Source organism: Poecilia reticulata, linkage group LG13 (assembly GCF_000633615.1).
Source record: "Poecilia reticulata strain Guanapo linkage group LG13, Guppy_female_1.0+MT, whole genome shotgun sequence".
Lineage (NCBI taxonomy): Eukaryota > Metazoa > Chordata > Actinopteri > Cyprinodontiformes > Poeciliidae > Poecilia > Poecilia reticulata.
In genome coordinates, this window is record NC_024343.1 from 28257700 (window position 1) to 28277340 (window position 19641).

Below are 19641 nucleotides of genomic sequence, written 5' to 3' on the forward strand. Positions count from 1 at the left end.
CCTAACTTTTTTTGAAGAACACGATTTTTGTGGAAAACAAGAGAAAAGTGTTGCTTTTGGTTGCTTGTCAAATATTAGCAGATTTCCAGCCAAATCTAGTTTGACTAATAATAATAATGTTAGAAAAATGCTAAATGCCACCCAGGCTCTAGTGTGCATGCTTCCTCGCTCCTCTCCTTCAGTCCTGGTGTCTATTTATTTTATATTAATCAACTCTTTGTTCTCTAGCACATTCTCAATAAGAAGGCTCTTGTGTGAAGTAGATTTGTCGAGTATTATTGGAACTAAGAGAATGTCTGTTGGCCTTTCCTTGACTGGTATTGTCAAGAATTTCAAGGCAAAATTATTTCCTTTGCTCTAATAATCTCTCTTTTTTTTCACGGTGGCATAATTTTCACGAAGAAAAGCTCAATCATGACTGTAGCCAGGTTACCAACTGAGAAAATTTCTTCAATAAGCCTCAAATTGTGGGAGATTTTCTCCTCATTTTGTAGATTTGATGGTTAAAATTGAGTCAGAGCATTTCAACTCTAACATTAGGGCTGCAATTTTACCCACCACAGTAGTGACTAAACGGTTTTTGTTCATTTGTACTCATTTATTCTTTTTATATTTTAGAAAACTAGAGATCAATGCCCTGTGAATAAAAAGCAAGCTGAGTGTACACTTCTGACAGGTAGTCTCTTCTAAAATATTTTTTTTTTCTTCATTTTTTACCCTCAATATAAGTGTCACAGAGCAGTAATTGATTCCCATTTTGTCAAAGCTGTATTCGAAGCACTATTGTTCCAACAGATTTGAGTTTAGCTAGTAAAGTTAAATTCAATAACTCTGATAAACCCTTTTTCTAAGCCAGTTTTCTTCCTCCTGCTGTTCTCACCATGACAAATTTCTCCTTTGAATTTTGAGTTCAAAAAGCTTCTGAGCAAAGAAAGCCAGTTTTGCACAAATGGCAGCTTTGTGTTGACATGTAACTGGCAGCAGCATTGCCATTTAGATTTATAAACAGTATCTAAAAAATAGGTTTATAGATTTTTCTTTCTATCAGTTTAAAAATAGCCGATTTTTATTTCTGTGGGAAAATGCATGACAAAGTGGTCTGAAAAGCATTTATGACACCCAGCAACAATATTGTTTTTATATTAATGTGATTTAACCTGATTTGTGATGCATATCCTTGAAATTGTACTAAAAAAATTGCAGCAAAATTTAAAAATGGTGGCTTCTGGAATTGGTTAGCCAGAAGTCCATGATGTTTTTTAGCAGATCTGCAGTAAATGATATGTCCCTTTTAGGCAAATATAACATAATATTGACATCTTAAATTTCCAATTAACACAGTTAACATGGTTTGCATCACTAAATCAGCTGTTGCAGTGTATTCGCAAGAGTTATGAACCTTACATTAACTAAGAAATATCTAAATATTTCCTAATTTTCCTAAATCTGCCATGTTCCATCATAGAGTAGTTTAAAGTGTAAAAAAAGTAACAGTAAAATATTTATTTTGAAAGTCTTCCTCTCTGTGACAATTACTTTATCCGATTAACCATCAAAATAATCAGCATGAAAAATACATCTGCTTTTAAACTTACATTTATGGAAAGAGTATCTGGTTGAATAGATGATCTTTCAAATATGAAGACATTTTTGGGTCAGACCTATAGAACTGAGACAATTTGGCAAAATGGCAACACTGGTAAACATTTCCAATGTTCCACCTTGTGTCCTCCATCCATTTTTAGAAACTACTCCTTAAAAAACATTATTCAAATTAGCATTTTATTTTGATGGGAAAACTACTAATAGCTCATTTTTCCACAATTGTAAATAAAACAGTCATGAAGAGACTTGTTGTCTCGTCCCTCGGCTGTTGTGAGACGGTTCATTCAACAGGAAAATGAGAATCAGTTTCAGCTGGTGGGGCAGTATAAAGTATAAGGAATGATTACACATCATCCAGCTCCAGTTAATGCTGCACAGGTATTCCCTGTGGAGCCAAAGACAGATGGTGAGGAGAGAAAATAGTTCTGCTGAAACCACGGAGTTTTATAACCCATAGCATTAAAGAAAGATACAATTTCAAAGTAATGCTACTAAAATCATATCCTAAAAGATCCTGTAGGATTAAATTCTACTTTTTTCTCATTTAATGCCATATCATTACCTCTCTCTTACATCTCTTAAATTAAATCTACTGATGCAAAAGGCATCAATAGGTCTCAGCTATATGAGAGACAGTGGTAGTTGCTTGACTCTCTTGACTTTTGCCGCTTCTGCCAAGCATCCTTCCGTCATTTGCTTCATTGAACTTTGCATTCATCGTCAGAGCTGAAGCTGAGGAGAGTCCAGCGCTGAGCTCTACAGGGCATGCATCAAAATCCAGCCTTTTCTCTTGGACCACTGAACGTGTTCAGCCCTCCCATTGCATGTGGACGGTTCATTTCTCCATTGCATTGGAGGAGTACTTCCTTATGGAACGTAGCTCTCAACATGGGGAGAAGGGAGACGCAAGCCTCTAGATGCATTACAGAAGAACTGCAAATGTGTTATTTGTAGTGCTACAGCAGTTGAGCGATAAAGTGTTGTAATTTTTCTGCTAATCAGCAGAGGCGCACCGATCAGAGATTCTGTTGCTGATTTTTGATTGCAAATTTTGTGAAGCTCTGACCCATTGATACCAATTTAAACTGATTCTGACTTATTTTTGATGACTTTAGATGTATAACTACTTTTGTCTACTTCCTGCATTCTCTGAAATGTATGTGTCTTAAAGCTGGTTTATCTCTGCAATAGCTGTAGGACCACAGGGAGAAGATATGGCACCGATTATATGCCATATTTTACTGCAGGGACATAGTTACAGTTTAAACAATTATGTAAAAAGCAATTTTTTTCTTTAAAAAAAATGTTTTTGTTAACTTGTACAAAAACATTTTGTTTTCGTACAAAAAAAAAGTTATCACAGTGTATCCCAATCAAACTGATTGGGATACACTGACTATCCCAATCAGTGTAATATGCTCTGAAATATTTTTTGTTTTCAACTTTTACTTCAAAAAACCCTGCAATTTGACAGCTTTATATAGACTTTCTATCTCGACTGTATATTTAAAGAGAAAAAACACTATTATGCTCTAACTTTTTGATTTATGGATTGATTTATTGTAACCATATGGGAAGCTGAAGCGATCTTTCTGATCTAAACATTCATTAATAATTTATATTAGAATCAAAAACCAGATCAGACAAACAATATTAATTGTTTCTTTAGCAGTCTAAAGAAAATGCCTCCGGAGAAGGAGCTTATTACTTTTGTTTGCTTCTAATTTTTTTTTAAGACCTCATAGGCACTACAAGCAGCCAACTGCTCTTCACTGTGTAACAGCTTCCACATTGAAGAATGCTTTTGTAAGCTGATTAGGCACATTCAAGAAAGGCAAATGATCTCTCGGTGCATCTCTAATGATTAGTTTTTTATTCTACTTAAAATTTATACTAAACTGTCTAAAGCTAACTTTTCATATGTACAGTAAGTGATGCATTTTTGTCTTTCAACCACAACCTTAAAGGAGCCAGAATACTCTAATGTTTATCAGAGAAGAGCAAGACGCTTGCAGAGAAGGACAGGGCTCAAACAAAACAAGGTATGGAAGCGTACAAATGAGAGCAGCGAGAGTTAGATGTCATTTGTCCCACTCTTCTTTAGAAGTAGTTCCATAAGGGCCTTGGTTTCTTTGTCCCCACGCCATCCGTTGTGACGCTCTTTCTTTACCTGTTGATTGATATCGCCTGGTGATCACATTCTTGTACTGGCATTTTCATGTTTTTTATTGCATGCATGTCTCACACTAGCTTCATATCCATCTTTCCACCTGTGTGTAGAAATATAGCAAAGCAGGCATTCCTTGAGACTTTGCAGGACAACTTGATTGAGATGGACATTCTGGCATCAGCACGCCACGATGCCTCGTACAACGACGGGTATGTTGCATGTTTGCTCTGTGGCTCAGAATCTGCTTTGCCATGAAAACAATGAATGCCTGTGCTATTTTTCCATCAAACATCCCCCGTTTGGAAACACTGTCAATCACTTTTGTGCGTCTCCTGCAGTGCTAGAATGGGTGTGTTTGTGTCTTCAGCTTTGATGCAACTCGCCTAATTTGCATCAAGTCACATTGTTGGGTTGTGCTGTTCTTTTAGTAATGTCAAACATGGCCGCTTTATGAAACTTCAACTGCTAAAATACGGTGCTCAAGCTATTTGTCTTTGAGATTTACAAATAAAGTATGGTCTCTTTGACTTTCCACATCACACATTGTAAGATGACATTCAATCACACTCATGTCACTGTCGCTCGGGAGCGTCTTGTAAACTTGTCACTGAAATGGCCTTGACAATAGTGCTGCTGTCACTGACTCTCTGATGGGCTGATCATACGGCACTTGGACACGGAGAGCTACACATGTTTTCCTGAGATAGTCAACCATGCTCTTCAAGGGCGAATAAATCTGCTTTTTACCATTCTGCAGCTTTATGTGCTTTATCTCCCCTCTGGACAGCCTTGACAACCCCACGCTTTACCTGAAGTCACACTTCCTTGAATGCGGTCACTAGTTGTGAAAATTACACTGCTTTGCAGAAGTGTTCTCACTTTTTGAACTTTTTCCCTTCCTGTCACAATATAGCCACAAACCTCAATATAGTTTATTGGAATTGTATGTAATAGACCAACAAACAAAATTTACTCTCTCATTCCCCTTGACTTATTACATTGTAGAGCTGCCTTCTTTTACGGTTATAGGCTTTTACTGTATGTCTCTTAAAATTTTGCAAATCTAGAGATAAAGGCAGACTGAACAAAATCATTTCCAAAAAAATATGTTACCACTCAGTGGTGGGGACTGCTAACTAAAAAAAGTGTGTTGCGCTAATCCTAAAGCACCAATCATAAAAAAAAGTTTCATTGATTTTAAAGCACTACACCTGCACAGTAATTAGCAGAAGCTAAAGGGCTAACACTCTAACTTCAATTCAAATTATATCTATCCTAGAAAGTCTACAATAACTGAACATCAATTTAATTTTGTTTTTGTATGAAATAAAGCTATTGAGGGAAAAACAAGGAAACAAAACTGCTGTGAATGCTGTCTTCACCCTCTACAAAATAAAAACATGAAAATAAACATCTAACATCTTGAAGAACGCTTAACAGTTGATGGCCAAAACTTCAACAGACTTAGAACTTTATTCAACGGAAAGTTTACGAAAAACACGTAAACTTTATCTGGAAGACTTAATTTAGGGGAAGTCAAATGCACCAAATATTTTCAAAAGTTGGCTAAATTGCTAAACAAAAATTAGCTCTGCTATTAGTGGATTAGCGGTTGTGTGCTCACCACTGTGGCTTACTATGGGGGCAAAATGTATTATTAACATTTAAGAACTACTTTTTGCCCAATTACATCTACAAGTCTTTTGGTGATGTCTCTACCAAAATGGAAAATTTAAATCTCCACAGCTTTTATGATTTACATGGGCAAAGGGCATGGCGTGATCATGGTTGAGCACAGTATTAGTTTCCATGACACACAGCAGTTTAAATGTAGGTTAAGCTGGTCCTAGAGTGATCAGAGCAACTTCTTTCATAGCTGCCCTTGATTGGCTTGTGGCAAACCGCATATGAAACTTAAATGGTTTTCTTTCAGCAGTGGCTTTCTTCTTGCCACTCTGAAATTCCAGCTTTTAGATGCGCAAAGCAGGTTAAGCTGTATTTGCAGCAACAGGTGGTCGTGCAAACTATTAATCTGGTGAGGAGCGTTATATAAATTCTCAGCATGCTTCTCAGATCTGATTATGTACTACAATATGTTGGCAATATCACACAAAATCCCAGTAAAAACACTGACGTTTGTGGTGGTAACGTGACAGAATGTGGGAAGGTTGGTTAAATACTTTTGCAAGACACTGTATATACTAACACACATTTCTTGATTTTAATAATCCATTATGTCTTTACATCCTCACTTGGAAATAAAATGACGGAAATGAAAGATTTACTTGAATTTGAAGGCATCCTTGGGTATCGCTTTCTGTCAGAGTAACATACAAAATGTGTTTTTCTCAGGCATTTCCTGTTCAAACCAGGTGGAACATCACCAATGTATTGCACAACTTCACCGGGGTACCCTCTGACCTCCAGCACGGTGTACTCGCCACCCCCACGCCCTTTACCTCGAAACACCTTCTCTCGACCTGCCTTCAGCTTGAAGAAGCCCTACAAGCACTGCAACTGGAAATGTGCTGCTCTCAGTGCCATCCTCATCTCAGTGACGCTGCTGCTGCTGTTAGCCTACTTCGTTGGTGAGTAGCGTGTGTGTGTGTCCTCACCGATGCGCGCCCCCCCCAGACTCCAACCCTTCACTCGCACGCAGACACAGGATGAGTCCGTTCTCTGCTGTATTTCTTTCATCATCCGTTTTAATGGTGTTTAGTCTCCGCCCGGAGCTCTACAAACACAGTTATATGGAGGCTTATAGATTGAGTCCTTACTCACACAAGTCGACAGAAAAAAAAAAACATTATCATTCATAGATTTGGTCGGTTGAATCTGCAGATGGGCAACCGGGCGTCTCGGTCTCATGAATAGGCCGGGTAGGAAATAGATTAAAAAGACATCAGCCATCACTCGAGAGACAGGGGCTGCGAGTTTAGAATATTCATCTTGCAGGGTGTGATTGACCAGCTCTCTCAGGGTCCCAGCTGGATTAGAGACATCAACTAAGTTACGCTATTAAATCAGTTCTGCTCAATTTGTCTGCTTCCATCCTATGAGGAATTGATATTCATATCTGAGGATGCAGTCTGCAGTTTGTCTGTGTGATCTATTTGCTGAGGGGATAGAAGTATTGGTGGAAAAACTCTTAGCATTTAAAAATGAAAAAGGAGGCCCAAACAAAAGAGAGCACAAATCAAACACCTGCTGTTCTATATGGCAGATGATATACAGTGATGGTAAAAAGTTTAGATTCTCACCAAAGGATTGAATGGTATGAATCTTTGACTTTTTTTTATGCATTTAAACTTATTTTTTAGGGTGAAATGACCACAGTGTCGAACTTGAGTGAATTTTTGTAGTTTCAATTGATTCTGGATTTTTTTTCCCTCCCCACTATTTGCTACAGTTATCCACAACCTTTAATATATATTTGGCTCAATATCAATAGCAGAGTTTATTTAAAATGGACAGTTTCTTGGCCTGGATCCAGCTTCAAAGCATAGTCCATACACTTTCAATAGACTTCAGGTGCCAGAAGCTTAATGTTAGCCTACATTAAAGACAAAAAAGAAAATGAGGTGGACTAGTAGCGGTTGCCAACATCCACAACAAGTCACTGTGGATTATTGTCTCTGCTGCCAGAAAGCTGAGCTGTTAGCATGTCCTGTCAGTCATAAGACTGTTATACAGCAACCGTCTTCAGTCAGAGGCAGCATTTAATTTCCCTTTGAGATAAAAAATAAAGTACTTTTGAACATTTATCCGTGCCACAAGCAGTCTTGATATGCTTGGGATCACTGTCCCGCTAAAACACCCAATTATGTTTTAGACTAAGTCAAATAGTTGTTGATTTATGGTAAAGTGGAAGAAGTTGGATGTTTTCTTCTTTTTTTTTTGTAGTATACCACCTGCTAAATACATCTTCAATCCGATGTTGCCTCCACCATGCGTGATAATTGATACAGGGTTGTAAAGTCTGAAAGTCTCAGCTTTACTCATATAAACATATTCCTTGTAATCGGGGCCAGATAAATCAACATTGAACTTTTCACTATACTTTTTTTCTTTGGGATAAATTCTGTTTACCCTTATTGGTAAATACACATTTTATTTAGTCTTTTGAATATGATTTTTGGGCAAACGCTTATTTCTTAGTCAATCTATGTTGATGTTAAGCTTGCTTCGCCACAGACAGCAACAAACTAACTCAAGCCTCTGTGTTGACAACGCTGTTGAACTGAAAATAACAACAGATAGGTCCAAATTAAACAAAAAGCGGGTTTTGCATCTTGTGAAAGTTTTGTTTTACTTCTTTTTCCTTTTAACAAACATCTTGACTGATTTATGCCTGCAGGATGAAAACAAAGACCTTCAAAATCAAAAATAAGATTTATAATATTTCCCCTGGAGCAATAATTTCAGGCAAAATGGGTTCCGATCCTTATATTATATTCATTTCTAACACATTTAGCCAAACACTTGATGTAAAGTTTTGACTTTTAAATATGCGCTGTATAATTTTTTTTAATTAGTAATAAAAGTTCTATGGAATCCCTTGTTGTAAACGCATGAAAACAGTTAATTCCCACTTCCTTTTATTACATTTTATACTATAACAGTGCATCTATTTCACAGAGAATACCTTCTTAACATATAAATGGTGTCACTATTGAATCCAGTCTCCCAGAGATAAAGAAAGAAATAAAGTAGCAGAATGATGATGGGGCCGGAGTTGATTTGCATGAGGGGAATAAAAGGCAGATCCCTCTGTACGGCCTTCATCAGGGAGATAAATTAATTCCTCTTTGAGGACATTTGTTATAGATATTCATTGGGCTGTAACAATTACAAAAGCTATCATTTCTGCTTCACCTTGAGGCTAAACAAGCTAAAATCTTACTCATTTCTTTGTTGGCGTAGCCACTTAGAGTTTAATTTAAAATTCAAAACAGTACAAATCTAAAGTCAGAACCAATGCCTTTCTTCTTCTGGCGATTATCTATTAATTAGCAACAAAAGATGTGGTTTTGACTTGGGTTTTCAGTCTGCGCGTTCTGCTTGTGACCTGGCCAAAAGCCAAATCATCCTGACAGCTCCTAATCAGACAATACAATTACACCTCGACCATCTTCTGTTACAGCACGAGTAAACATGTTGGAGACCAAACCCCACCCTCAGATTGGAAATTTCAATCAAGAACAAGAGGCATTTTTAATTAAAGGCTGATGAGAAAATACATTTAATTTCAAGTGCAGTTAATTATTGAGGCCTGTAATTGGGACCTCTGGATGAGATGTCTAATAAAGCCAATTACAGCTCATGACAGATGTTTTGACTTCAGCTTGGTTTTCTTTTTTCCACACAGCTGGGTAAATTGACCTATTTTGAAGTGCAGAAAAGGTCGGGAGTTTTTTGATGGCACTATTTTCTCTGTGGTTGCTTGCTCATTAGCACATTTGTTATACGTTCCTCATTTTAAGGTCATCAGTATCCTCCTGTGTTCACTTTCATTCACCATGGGCATCCAGTCAAGGACGAAAAGGTTGGGCCCCGGAAAATGTTTGACTTTGTGATCCTCAAACTCAGAAAACATTTCTTATAACACAGATTTGTACTTTGTAATTCAGAATAAAACAGCTCGATTCTGTTTAATTTTGCCAAAACCTAATAAAATGTATCTTTTTATAGATGCAGCTTCATGAATTAAAAAACATAATTGAAAAGTTGATTTATTTCAGTTGTTCATTACAAAAAAAGTGAAACTCATATTATATATATTCATTATAGATTTCCATCATTTATTTTAATTAGTCTAGATGATTATGGCTAGTAGCAAATGAAAACTCAATTTTCAGTTAGAATTTTAAATATGACCCACTGAAAACCAATTTTAATAGGAAAGTCTCACTGTTTGACTGTGTAATGACTTACGCAATCACAACGTATATATCTGACCTCATGTAGGTCCAGGTGACAATCACTTACAGCCCCGCACACAAAGATGTGTCACAAAAAGTAATTACTTTAGAAGTTGTTTACAGAGAGCTGTGTTAAGCATTTTAATGGAAATTGTAGTGGAAGAAACAAGAAGTATTCATGGTACGGTATTCATTTGCCAGTTTTAACAGAAATTGAATATTACAGAAATGACAATGAAATATTAGCAGATATGAATGTTCAAAATATGTCCCTATGTGTGGAATGAATTACCTTTTGGATTAGATGAATCCTTTGATAATACTTTAATCAGCTGAGATGTACCAATAAAACATTTGTTGTTTTGTCTGTTTTCTAGATTTCATATCAATTTAACCATACCATTATATTAACAATAGAAAAAAATTAAACATGAACAAAAAAGTATGAAAACTGCAAAATCAGGTGTAACTGTGAGGAGTCGCAACAGTTTTATTGGGCTAGTGTTAAGATGTGAATAGATATTGGCTGCTTTCAAATAAAAGGTTTCCAGTCATTGACAGGCATATTGATTATTGATCTCTGGGTGTAGTCCAGTGGAATATTCATGCATTAATTCCAATTAATGGAATTATTCAATCTAATTCCATTACGTTAAGAGTAAAGTAACTTCTCACAGCAGACTTACAAGAAGAAACGGACTTTAAGTCAAACGTCGGTGTTAGTGTTATATAGAATAGAAATATCCTTTATTGCCCCTCAGTGGGGAAATTCAGGTGTTCTGTTCCAACAGCAAAGTGACAGGGAAATTAAAGCTTGGAGATTCAAACCTAAATATAGTCTATTAAACTATTTATACGCTGTTGTTTTATGTCAATGCAGTTTAAACTCAAGACAATCTTGGAGGCAGGTTCTTACCGGTTTAATGTTTTGTTTTGACAGAAATACAACGCGGCACTTGCTGCCTCCTATAAATTGTTGGTTGAAGAAAATTTACAAACAGCACCTTCCACATTTAGTGGCACCCCTGCCAAAGATTAATTTCAGCTTTTATTGCAGTAATATAATTTCCAACTTAAAAAATGATTCATTTCTCTGAGTGGGATTTGGTTTCGGGTTTTTGTTTTTACCTGCCTTCCTCCATGTGCATGGTGGCAAGTTGAGCTTGGGAACTGTGTCATGTCATATTTATCACCTTGGAAATTGTGGATTTAGAAACTTCTAAGCCATGTGGTCAAAAATACCTTTGATTTTTGGTTGATTGGTGATAGGTGCAGGACTTCAGTGCTTTAATTTCAATTAATTAATTACATAGATTTAATGCATTTAAAATTTTGACACAATTTATTATTGTTGGGTTTTTTCATTGCTGGAACTTATGTATTTGTACAATGATATCCACAAACGACAGCGATGGATGACAAAGCTGCTTCTCCTGTTTAATCTGATGGGATTTTGGAAAGATGATTCCTGAAACATTTGAAATCTGAATTGCTATAATAGCTCTTTGCATCAATTCGGTTAAGTAACCTCAATAATAGATTAGAAATCATAAATATACTTGATAAGTTTATATGCCTGAATATTCAATAATTTAGCAGCAAAAATGGTTTTCAATAGAAAATGTTGCTTATTTTTTCATTGTATTAATTGCGATTAATTATTTACAGTCCCTGCAATTAACTCTAAAGGTCCACATCTAGTTTTTATATTTTCATCTTTAGATGCCTGCATTGCATTTAGGTTTTAACCTGGAAAATGACGAGAAAGTTTCTTGTCATCTTTGCTTCCTTTGAACTGTGAACCAGTTAAAAAGTGCCATGAACAGGCAACAGAATCATTTACTGCTGTGGCAGATGACCCGTGCTCTGACTTCCTCAGATTGACTTAGAAGTCTCCAACTACACTACCTTTGTTCTGTAATTGGCACATGGCGTGACCCAACTTCCTGCAGAGAGATAAGCGAAAGGACGGAACAACGTGTACTGAGGACAAAGCAGAGATGCTACTAAGTGCAGTCCTCCTCACTCAGACATATTTTCACTGCCTTCTGTCATTCTTGGTATTACATCCATTTTAGGCTATCTTCAGAGGGCTTGGCAGTGTTTGCAAAGTTTGTTCTCTGTTTCTCCTCCATACCTGGTAGACACTGACATAAGTCTTAAAGAATCCATTAGACTCTCCAGGGTCGGATGGGGTAAAGAGTACAGCTCAGGAACACTTGATTACCAAGACATTTTGAATGACAACATGCCTGGTGATTTTGCAAAGGGTTCAGCAACATAGTTGTTTTTTTTATTATTATTTTATTTTGTCAGTCAATATAATTCAACAGATCAAAAAGTATATCTTTTGGGGGCTTACAAAATGACAAACAACACCATCTGTCACTCCCCTGGTTGTCTTCCACTGACACAGTCACTTCTTCAAGCAGAATGAGCAGAGAACAGATGCTGGTACTGCAGCTGAACTCTGTTGAATTTGTGTTTTCATTGATAGATATTCACCTAACCTACAGTTTGCCTAAGGATGTGGTATCAAATAAGGTTTTTGGTCATTAGGATTTTTCTTGGTGAATGTGTATAGAAAAGCCAGTGCTTGATCAGTCAATGACTCTAGATTTTCTGACATTTCACACACAGAAACCGGACAAAATAACTTTCTATAATAGTTATTTCTACAGTGATTGTGTTTGCTAAACACACTTATATGTCAGTTGCTGAGAACACCTACTTTCAATCCAGGCTTTCTTTCTGTGATTTAGCTCTTGTTTTTCTTTTCTTTCTTTTTTTTACTTTGAACCTCCACAATTATTAACATGCCTGTTCAACTTGCACAGAAATATTTCTTCACTTCTCCAACACCTAACTTTGTAGGGTTTCTTTTCTTTCTTATTATTTTCAATGCTTATCTAATTCTATAGTGGTCCTAATGCTCAAAATGCTTTCTATGTTTTTATAAATTGAACAGAGGATTTTAGAATGCACAAAAGCAGACGCTTTTAACTTTAGCATAATTAACGACTAGTAGTTAGCCACAGTAATTTCACAGAGCCTACCAAAAAAATTAACCAGTCCAGGACACAGTTTATTAAAAGTGCACATTATAACAGGATGGAATTGTGGGGAGGCTTAGACGTTTGCTTATGGTTGGATTGTGTTTTCTTCAAAAACAAAAATATCATTACCATACTGTAAACAAACTTATTAGGATTTACTTATTTATTTTTTTAAGCAGGAAGAGTGGCATAGCAAATTAGAATCCTTGATTTTACGCTGAAGTTTCCGTAATTTGGCAGTTATTGTTTTTCAAGCTGCTGACAACATATGGAAAACCTTGCACATATTTATAATTTTGTGTATTTTATGTTTATTCATTCATTTTTTCATGTATTATCAATCAATCAAGTTTATTTGTTTAGCACACTTCAGCAACAAGGCAGTTCAAAGTGCTTTACATCATGAAAACATTAAAAGCATCATAAAACATCAAACAGTCAGCAATTGTGAGACCAATAACAAACAATACCTTTTGTCAAGTGCCATCATCAAAATCATCACTTATCAAATATGTTAGTCAATGTTCCAGTGATTATGGGTCGAAAGCAATTCTAAACAGGTTGGTGTTTACCATTCTCTTAAAGTAGCTTAGTGTTTCAGCTGTTTTGCAATTTTCTGGCAGTTTGTTCCAGATTTGTGGTTCATAAAACTGAATGCTGCATCTCCATGTTTGGTTTTGGTTCTGAGAATGCAGAGCACTTTAGAACCAGAAGACCTGAGTGGTCTAGAGGTTTTGTACAACGACATGTCTTTAATGTATTTTGCGTCAAATATCAAATATGTTGAGATAAAAATACAAATGTGATATCACAGTCCTCAGTTTCTTGTTAAACTTCGATATTTGAAATAGAAATACTGTAAGTGTTAAGTCACAGTCAGTGAGATGGAACATCTTACAGTGAGGTGTTTGAATGTCGTTTAGAACATTTGGTTTAGCTGTAAATTTTAGGAGCTCATGTCATTATCATTTTATTATCACTTTCATTTTTAATCTTTTTAGCATAACCAGAAAGTGTTTAATCAACAAACAGATAAGAAAAGTAGATGTTAGTTTTGATTCACTTGCTGATTGTCAGATGATTCAGATTCAGATTAGATAGAAGAATTAAGTCTAGGTGTTAAAACATAATATTTGACATCATTTTATTCATTGTCCCAGAAGTACTTAGTTAATTTCTTAATTTCTCTATAGACAAAAGAATTTAATGAAATTAAATTATCGCATGCAGATGTGTATTTTGCCCCAGCTGGATTCTAAACTCTTAAGTAGTTTTTTGATTAAATTGTGTTGCTATTTGCATTGGATCCTTAAGTGAACCAACCAAACAAAGACATGGCTGTATTGAGTGCATTGCCTTTTTCTGCTGACTGTTGCCTTCTGCTTTGGCTTTTGCCTTGGTAAGCTCATCTTGTCCATTCTCTTATTGGTGATCTGTCATGGTCAGCCCCTCCTCCTCCATGCTCTGCTGTGCTACCATTGTTCTAAAGGACATTTCTTTTGTCGACCTTGTAAAATATCTTTGTGATTCATCTGCTTTGTTCAGTCAGAACACCCCGGGTTTCTCTCTGCTGATGTGTTTTTTCCCCCCCAGGTTTGTCCTTTGGTTTTGTAGGGAAGCATAAAGGTAATAGGGTTGGGAAAATGACAAGACACAGAGGATTGGCCATGCCAGTGTTGGTGTGGAGAGACACATGTGGTCCCATGGGCTTGTGATACAATTCATCCTGTAATGTTAGTGCTCAGCACTTTGGAGAAAGAGCCATTAACCATTAAGCCGAGTCCTGCATTCTTCTTCAGTAAAATGTCATGCACTCGGGTTAATTTTATGGAAGGTGATTAGTTTACTCAACTGAATGCATTCAAACTATTTCTCTCTTGTTTTGTTTAATATTCCAGCCATTCACCTTTTGGGGTTAAACTGGCACCTCCAACCCATGCAGAGACAGATGTACCAGCTGTCAGAAGATAATACAAGTGGCCTACCATTCCCTACAGACTTGAGTTTACCACCTCTAGGCAACACGGGGCTGGAGATACCAGATCACAGGGGAAGAGATGACAGTAAGTACACTCTTCTGATCTTTCTTTTCAGTTTTTCATACAATGCCTTGCAAAAGTGCAACCACAAACTTCCAATTAATTCACTAGGACACTGTGTGATAAAAACTAAAAAACCCACAAAAAAATCAAGGAATAGAAGGTTGTTAAAGGAAATCTGCAAATAATTTATTTTTTTTTATTGTGAGAGATTTTGATAGTTAACACCCTTCACTGGATTTCATTTAGGTTTGTTAGTGCAGAGAAGTTGAAAACATACTTGTCACATTTTTCTAATTTCTGTTTGTAAAAAAAGTTGAACTGAATGCCATTTGTTTCTCAATGTCGCAAAAAATCCCAATAAAATGCACAGAATTTTGTGGGTCTAAAGTAACAAAATATGGAAAAGCTCTACAATACATTTTGCAAGGCGTCGTATGCTGTGAATAAAGCTACCTAAATTGTCTGCAGTTTTCCAATGCTTGGCACAGCTCCCAGTTGCGCCCTCTTTAGAAAAATGCTCAACGGCAAACAAACTTCTCAAATCTTAGTTTACAGATGGCATTTCAGAGCTCATGCAAGTTTGTAATTATTTTGTCATCCAGCTTCACATTACGCTCACTTGTCTCCACGGTATGCACAGAGATCTGCATTGTAATCCTATAAAAGTTGTTGTAAGTGGGAAAGTGTTGTTTGTTCCTGGAGGGAGAATATGGGGCAGCTTAAGGGATGGAGTATCCAGGGACTGGAAGGGGATTAGCCACTCTGTCCCCTTCAGAACGGATGTGATCCTTTCATCTTCCAGCTTGGACTGCCTTTCCTGGCAGCCAAAGAAAGAATGTGCTCACCCTTTGGTACCAACTGCTCAAGTCAGGGAAAGTTTTCTCTGCTCCACTCTTGAGAAAATGCCCCCAGATCTGCACCATGTGATTTGCCACAGGCGGACTACAGTAGGTGCAGGACGGGTTTATTATCATATAGATGAATCCAGGCGTTGTCTTTTTCATTTACCAGACAGCAGAAAGTGTGTTTAGGTAACAACAAGCATGACTACAGCAAAACCCCAAAGCCTGCACAGCCACGACTGCTGATAGCAAATCAATGAGTGCAGTTTTTTTAAATAGTTTCATTTTCCACTGCTGTCACCAGCAACAGTGCTCAACTACCTAATGTATAATAAAGATGATGCACAGCACAGAGCCCTCTCTTCCAACCTTTTTCTTTCCATCATGGCATTATGTAACTTGCAGAACAAAAAAAAAATTTAACTATAAGAGCCATTATCTCACCTTATAATTTATTTAAACAGTCTGATGAGCACACCATTAATGTGCTGCATAAATACACACACACACAAACCCTTTGCCTGCATGTGGAAACTGAGCTAGAGGGTTGTAGTATTATGTAAAGCCCCGATCGGGGAGTTGGGGAGTGTGCCCTGCCTTCCCTGATAAACCCCTATTGTCGCTGATGGACTTTTGAGAGGACTTCCATCTGGTGTGCCACGTGTGTGTAACCTAAAGCCGTGTCTGCTTCCCTGTCCTGGGGGGAGATTGTATGGATGTCTGCTGTAGCCGGCATTGCTGCTGAAATTAGCTCATCTACACAGTCAAACAGATGTTGCTATTTCCGCTGAGTCCAATAAAAGTTGTGCTATGGAGCATATGGGGGATTTTTGCAGGTAAATTCTCTAATACCCAAGCAGGTGATAGCAACTAAGTTCCCTCTTTACTATAATGACTCCTTTTACTCCTCTGTATTAAGAAGCTAGTTTTTGAACAGTTTTTCCTCACGTCTGTCCTGTATTATTACTCTATAACTGTAACAAAAATAATAACAGGTTATTTTACTGTAAATACTTCTTAAACACAAATATTCCAATATTTTGGTTTTTCATTTAAAAAAAAAAAAGTCAAATTACATTAAGACAGATCCATTGCCATTTAAAAGCGTTCTTCCCGTTTAAACTTATTCACATATTTTTCTCAATTACAAACCCCGTATTATTTAGGGTTTTATAGGTGTAAATATTTTGAATAAACAAATATCATAGATGGAATTTGTGGCCGGTAATTTGCATTCAGCACTCTTCTATGTGTAAATTAATAAAATTTTGAGTAAAAATGTTTTTATAAGCCATTTGATTGTAGAGTCCATCTTTGTGTTTGTATGAAGGATTTAGAAGTTCATTATAAAACATGAGTGAACAGCATCAGGAAAAATATCTACATAACACCATCCTCTCAGTGTTAAGCTGGTGGGGGCAGCTTCAGTTTTAGCTTTTAGTTTTTATAAAAATATATATATACATGTATTTTTTCATGTTCAATAAAATTGTCCTGATAATAGAATATGAGACAGATAATCTACAAAAAAAAGCTCCTCTGCCTCCTGTCATAGGTCGTATTGCCATTTGCAGAAACACACCCTCGCTCAGAAACAACCAATCAGAGCCTGTTCAAATTTTCTGTCTAGTCGATGGTTTTCTCAGATCTCCCTTTCACAGCTTTAATAGGAAGATGAATGGAGTGTAGACTTGGAGTTGACAATCATCTTCCAGCAGGATAGAATCCTTCACATGCAGTCAGAGGTACAATGAAATGGATTTCATCAAATCATATTCGTTTTTCAGATTCTAGACTTAAATCTAACTGAGAATCTGTGGTAAGATTTTCCATTTAATCTGACAAAGCTTGAAGTGGTTGGTATTGAGGGATGGGCAATAATTTCAGCCAAGCTGATAAACACCCTACAAATCCTGTCACTGAAATTGCAGCAAAAGATAATTTTCCAGAGTTTTTACTCTGGAATGCTGCCACACTTTTTAGATTTCTATTTGTAAAAGTAATTAAGGACCATGGACTGTTTCTTTCACGTCACAGTTATGCTGAGAAAGTTGAAAGGTTCTAAGGGTATGACACTGTTTGCAAGGCACTGTATAAAATGAAATTCAGTCAGATTTTTCTCACTTATATACCGTCTTCTCTCCTGTGTAACTGGTAATCTCTGTCAGTGGTCAGAGAGATCATTCATTATATATTTTTTTCTCTGGCTGTCAGCAGTGTGATTAAATGTCTGTGATATGGTCAGACCCTTGCCTCTGCAGACCAAACCTCACCGCTCCTCTGCTCTCTGGATTAATGATGTGATCTCTTTGACCGATTAACTCTGTGTGCATTGCAGGCAAATTGGACAGCTTGTTCCCGGATGACAGCTATATAGATATGGGGGAGATTGACGTGGGACGCAAGGTCGCCCAGCAGATTCCTCCTGGTATCTTCTGGAGATCCCAGGTCTTCATCGATCATCCCATGTACCTAAAGTTTAACGTTTCACTCAGCAAAGATGCCTTAGTGGGAATATATGGAAGAAGAGGCCTTCCTCCGTCACACACACAGGTGGGAAGTATTAAAATACTCATGAAATGTCATTTCTATTCTATTTTTTGTAGTATCTTTTGTTTGTAAGTTTTGTAAATGTGCTTAGTATGCAGACTGGAAAAGTCTGCATAATAAGCAGAAAAGTATGGAATTTAATTTTATCATTTGCAAATTTGGGTAAGTCTGGGGTACCAGAATGTTTAATTTTTATTGTTTTCTTTCAATACTGACCACGCCTTGCATGGTTTATATCTTTCCCTTGTGTGATTCAGTATGCTAAAAATAAAAATGATTCTGTCTTAAACAATTCAGACATGGTTGGCATCAACACATCCCCAGCATTTTAGGAGATCTTTTTTACAATAACGTCATACCTCCATCTGACCAACAAATAAACATGGCGCGGTTCGGTGTTTCGGTTTTGCCAAGACCAATATTGGCTTTGTTGTGGTCAGTCATTTGGATGTACATTTTCTCTTAATCACTGATGCAAATTTACCATGTTCACCTTCGTGTGAACTTGGCCTTAGTCATGTATTTGATTCAGTTGTCAAACCATTGGCAATTTAGTTTTGTTTTTGCACAGTTTGGGTTTTGCTTCCGTATCTGCTTAACATCAACAACTACGACCTCAGAATCTAAATTGGATTTCAAAGTTCTGTACGATATGCAGTTCAAATAGGACACAGAGTTTCTCTTTATGCTGATGATATTTGAATTTCAAACATGCATTGTTATTTTTTACTCACTCAGGTTGCTTATTAGGTTATGAAATAAAAGTGCTGAAAGTTAACTTTGCTTTTAAATTATAAGGTTCTTAAGCTGGACCTGTGTGACCACAAGATCTTAGGTAAAAGTTTAAACTATGTGAAAATATTTATTTTTAAATGAATATTTTAATGACAAATGCAGCAATGTCATTACCTTTTTTTGTATACATCATGAAATGATCAGAGATCATAAATTGTCCATGAAGAAAAAATCATTCACAATTCATATGATAATGTTGTTCAAAATAAGCACATTTCAATGTTTGATTTTCAAATACAGCAGATTTATGTTCATCCAGAAACCAGAAAAGCTGTGAAATAACCCTTTACTAGTCTGCTGAAGCTGAAGCTGAAACGAGTTTCAGCATCCTGTTTCTTTATGATCTGTTGAACAGAGAGCTATTAAAACCCCATATGCTAATTTTTTACACTCAGATTTCACAGAATGTTCTACACACTGCTAGGAAAATTGGTCTGGAAAAGTATTGAACTTTAAAATTTAAATTTGTAGGAACCCTGCAATGCTATAAAAACAGGGCTTAAAATGTCTTGTCAGTTTAGTGGCGGTATTCCTGCACTAGTTCTGTGTCTTTCTTTTTTTTACACAGTCAGGGCTGAATTATAAATGCCGTGCTGTGAAGCAATTTACAATCATGACCACACAGTGTAAGAATCTTCTTCTTTTTCCATTTTTTTTCAT

At 36.6% G+C, this 19641-nt stretch overlaps 1 protein-coding gene across 14 annotated transcripts in view; it reads left to right on the plus strand.

The window, feature by feature from the left end:
• tenm4 (teneurin transmembrane protein 4) overlaps positions 1-19641 on the plus strand; it is a 211175-nt gene that overhangs the window by 97152 nt on the left and 94382 nt on the right. For 8 of the 14 annotated variants that reach the window (XM_008426387.2, XM_008426390.2, XM_008426389.2 and 5 more), the window contains 5 exons: positions 3573-3647; positions 3886-3984; positions 6128-6363; positions 14651-14815; positions 17975-18189. In XM_008426387.2, coding sequence (XP_008424609.1) covers positions 3573-3647; positions 3886-3984; positions 6128-6363; positions 14651-14815; positions 17975-18189 — 790 coding nt within the window. The remainder of the gene's footprint in view (positions 1-3572; positions 3648-3885; positions 3985-6127; positions 6364-14650; positions 14816-17974; positions 18190-19641) is intronic. The other 6 variants (XM_017308251.1, XM_017308253.1, XM_017308254.1 and 3 more) reach the window with 3 other exon arrangements.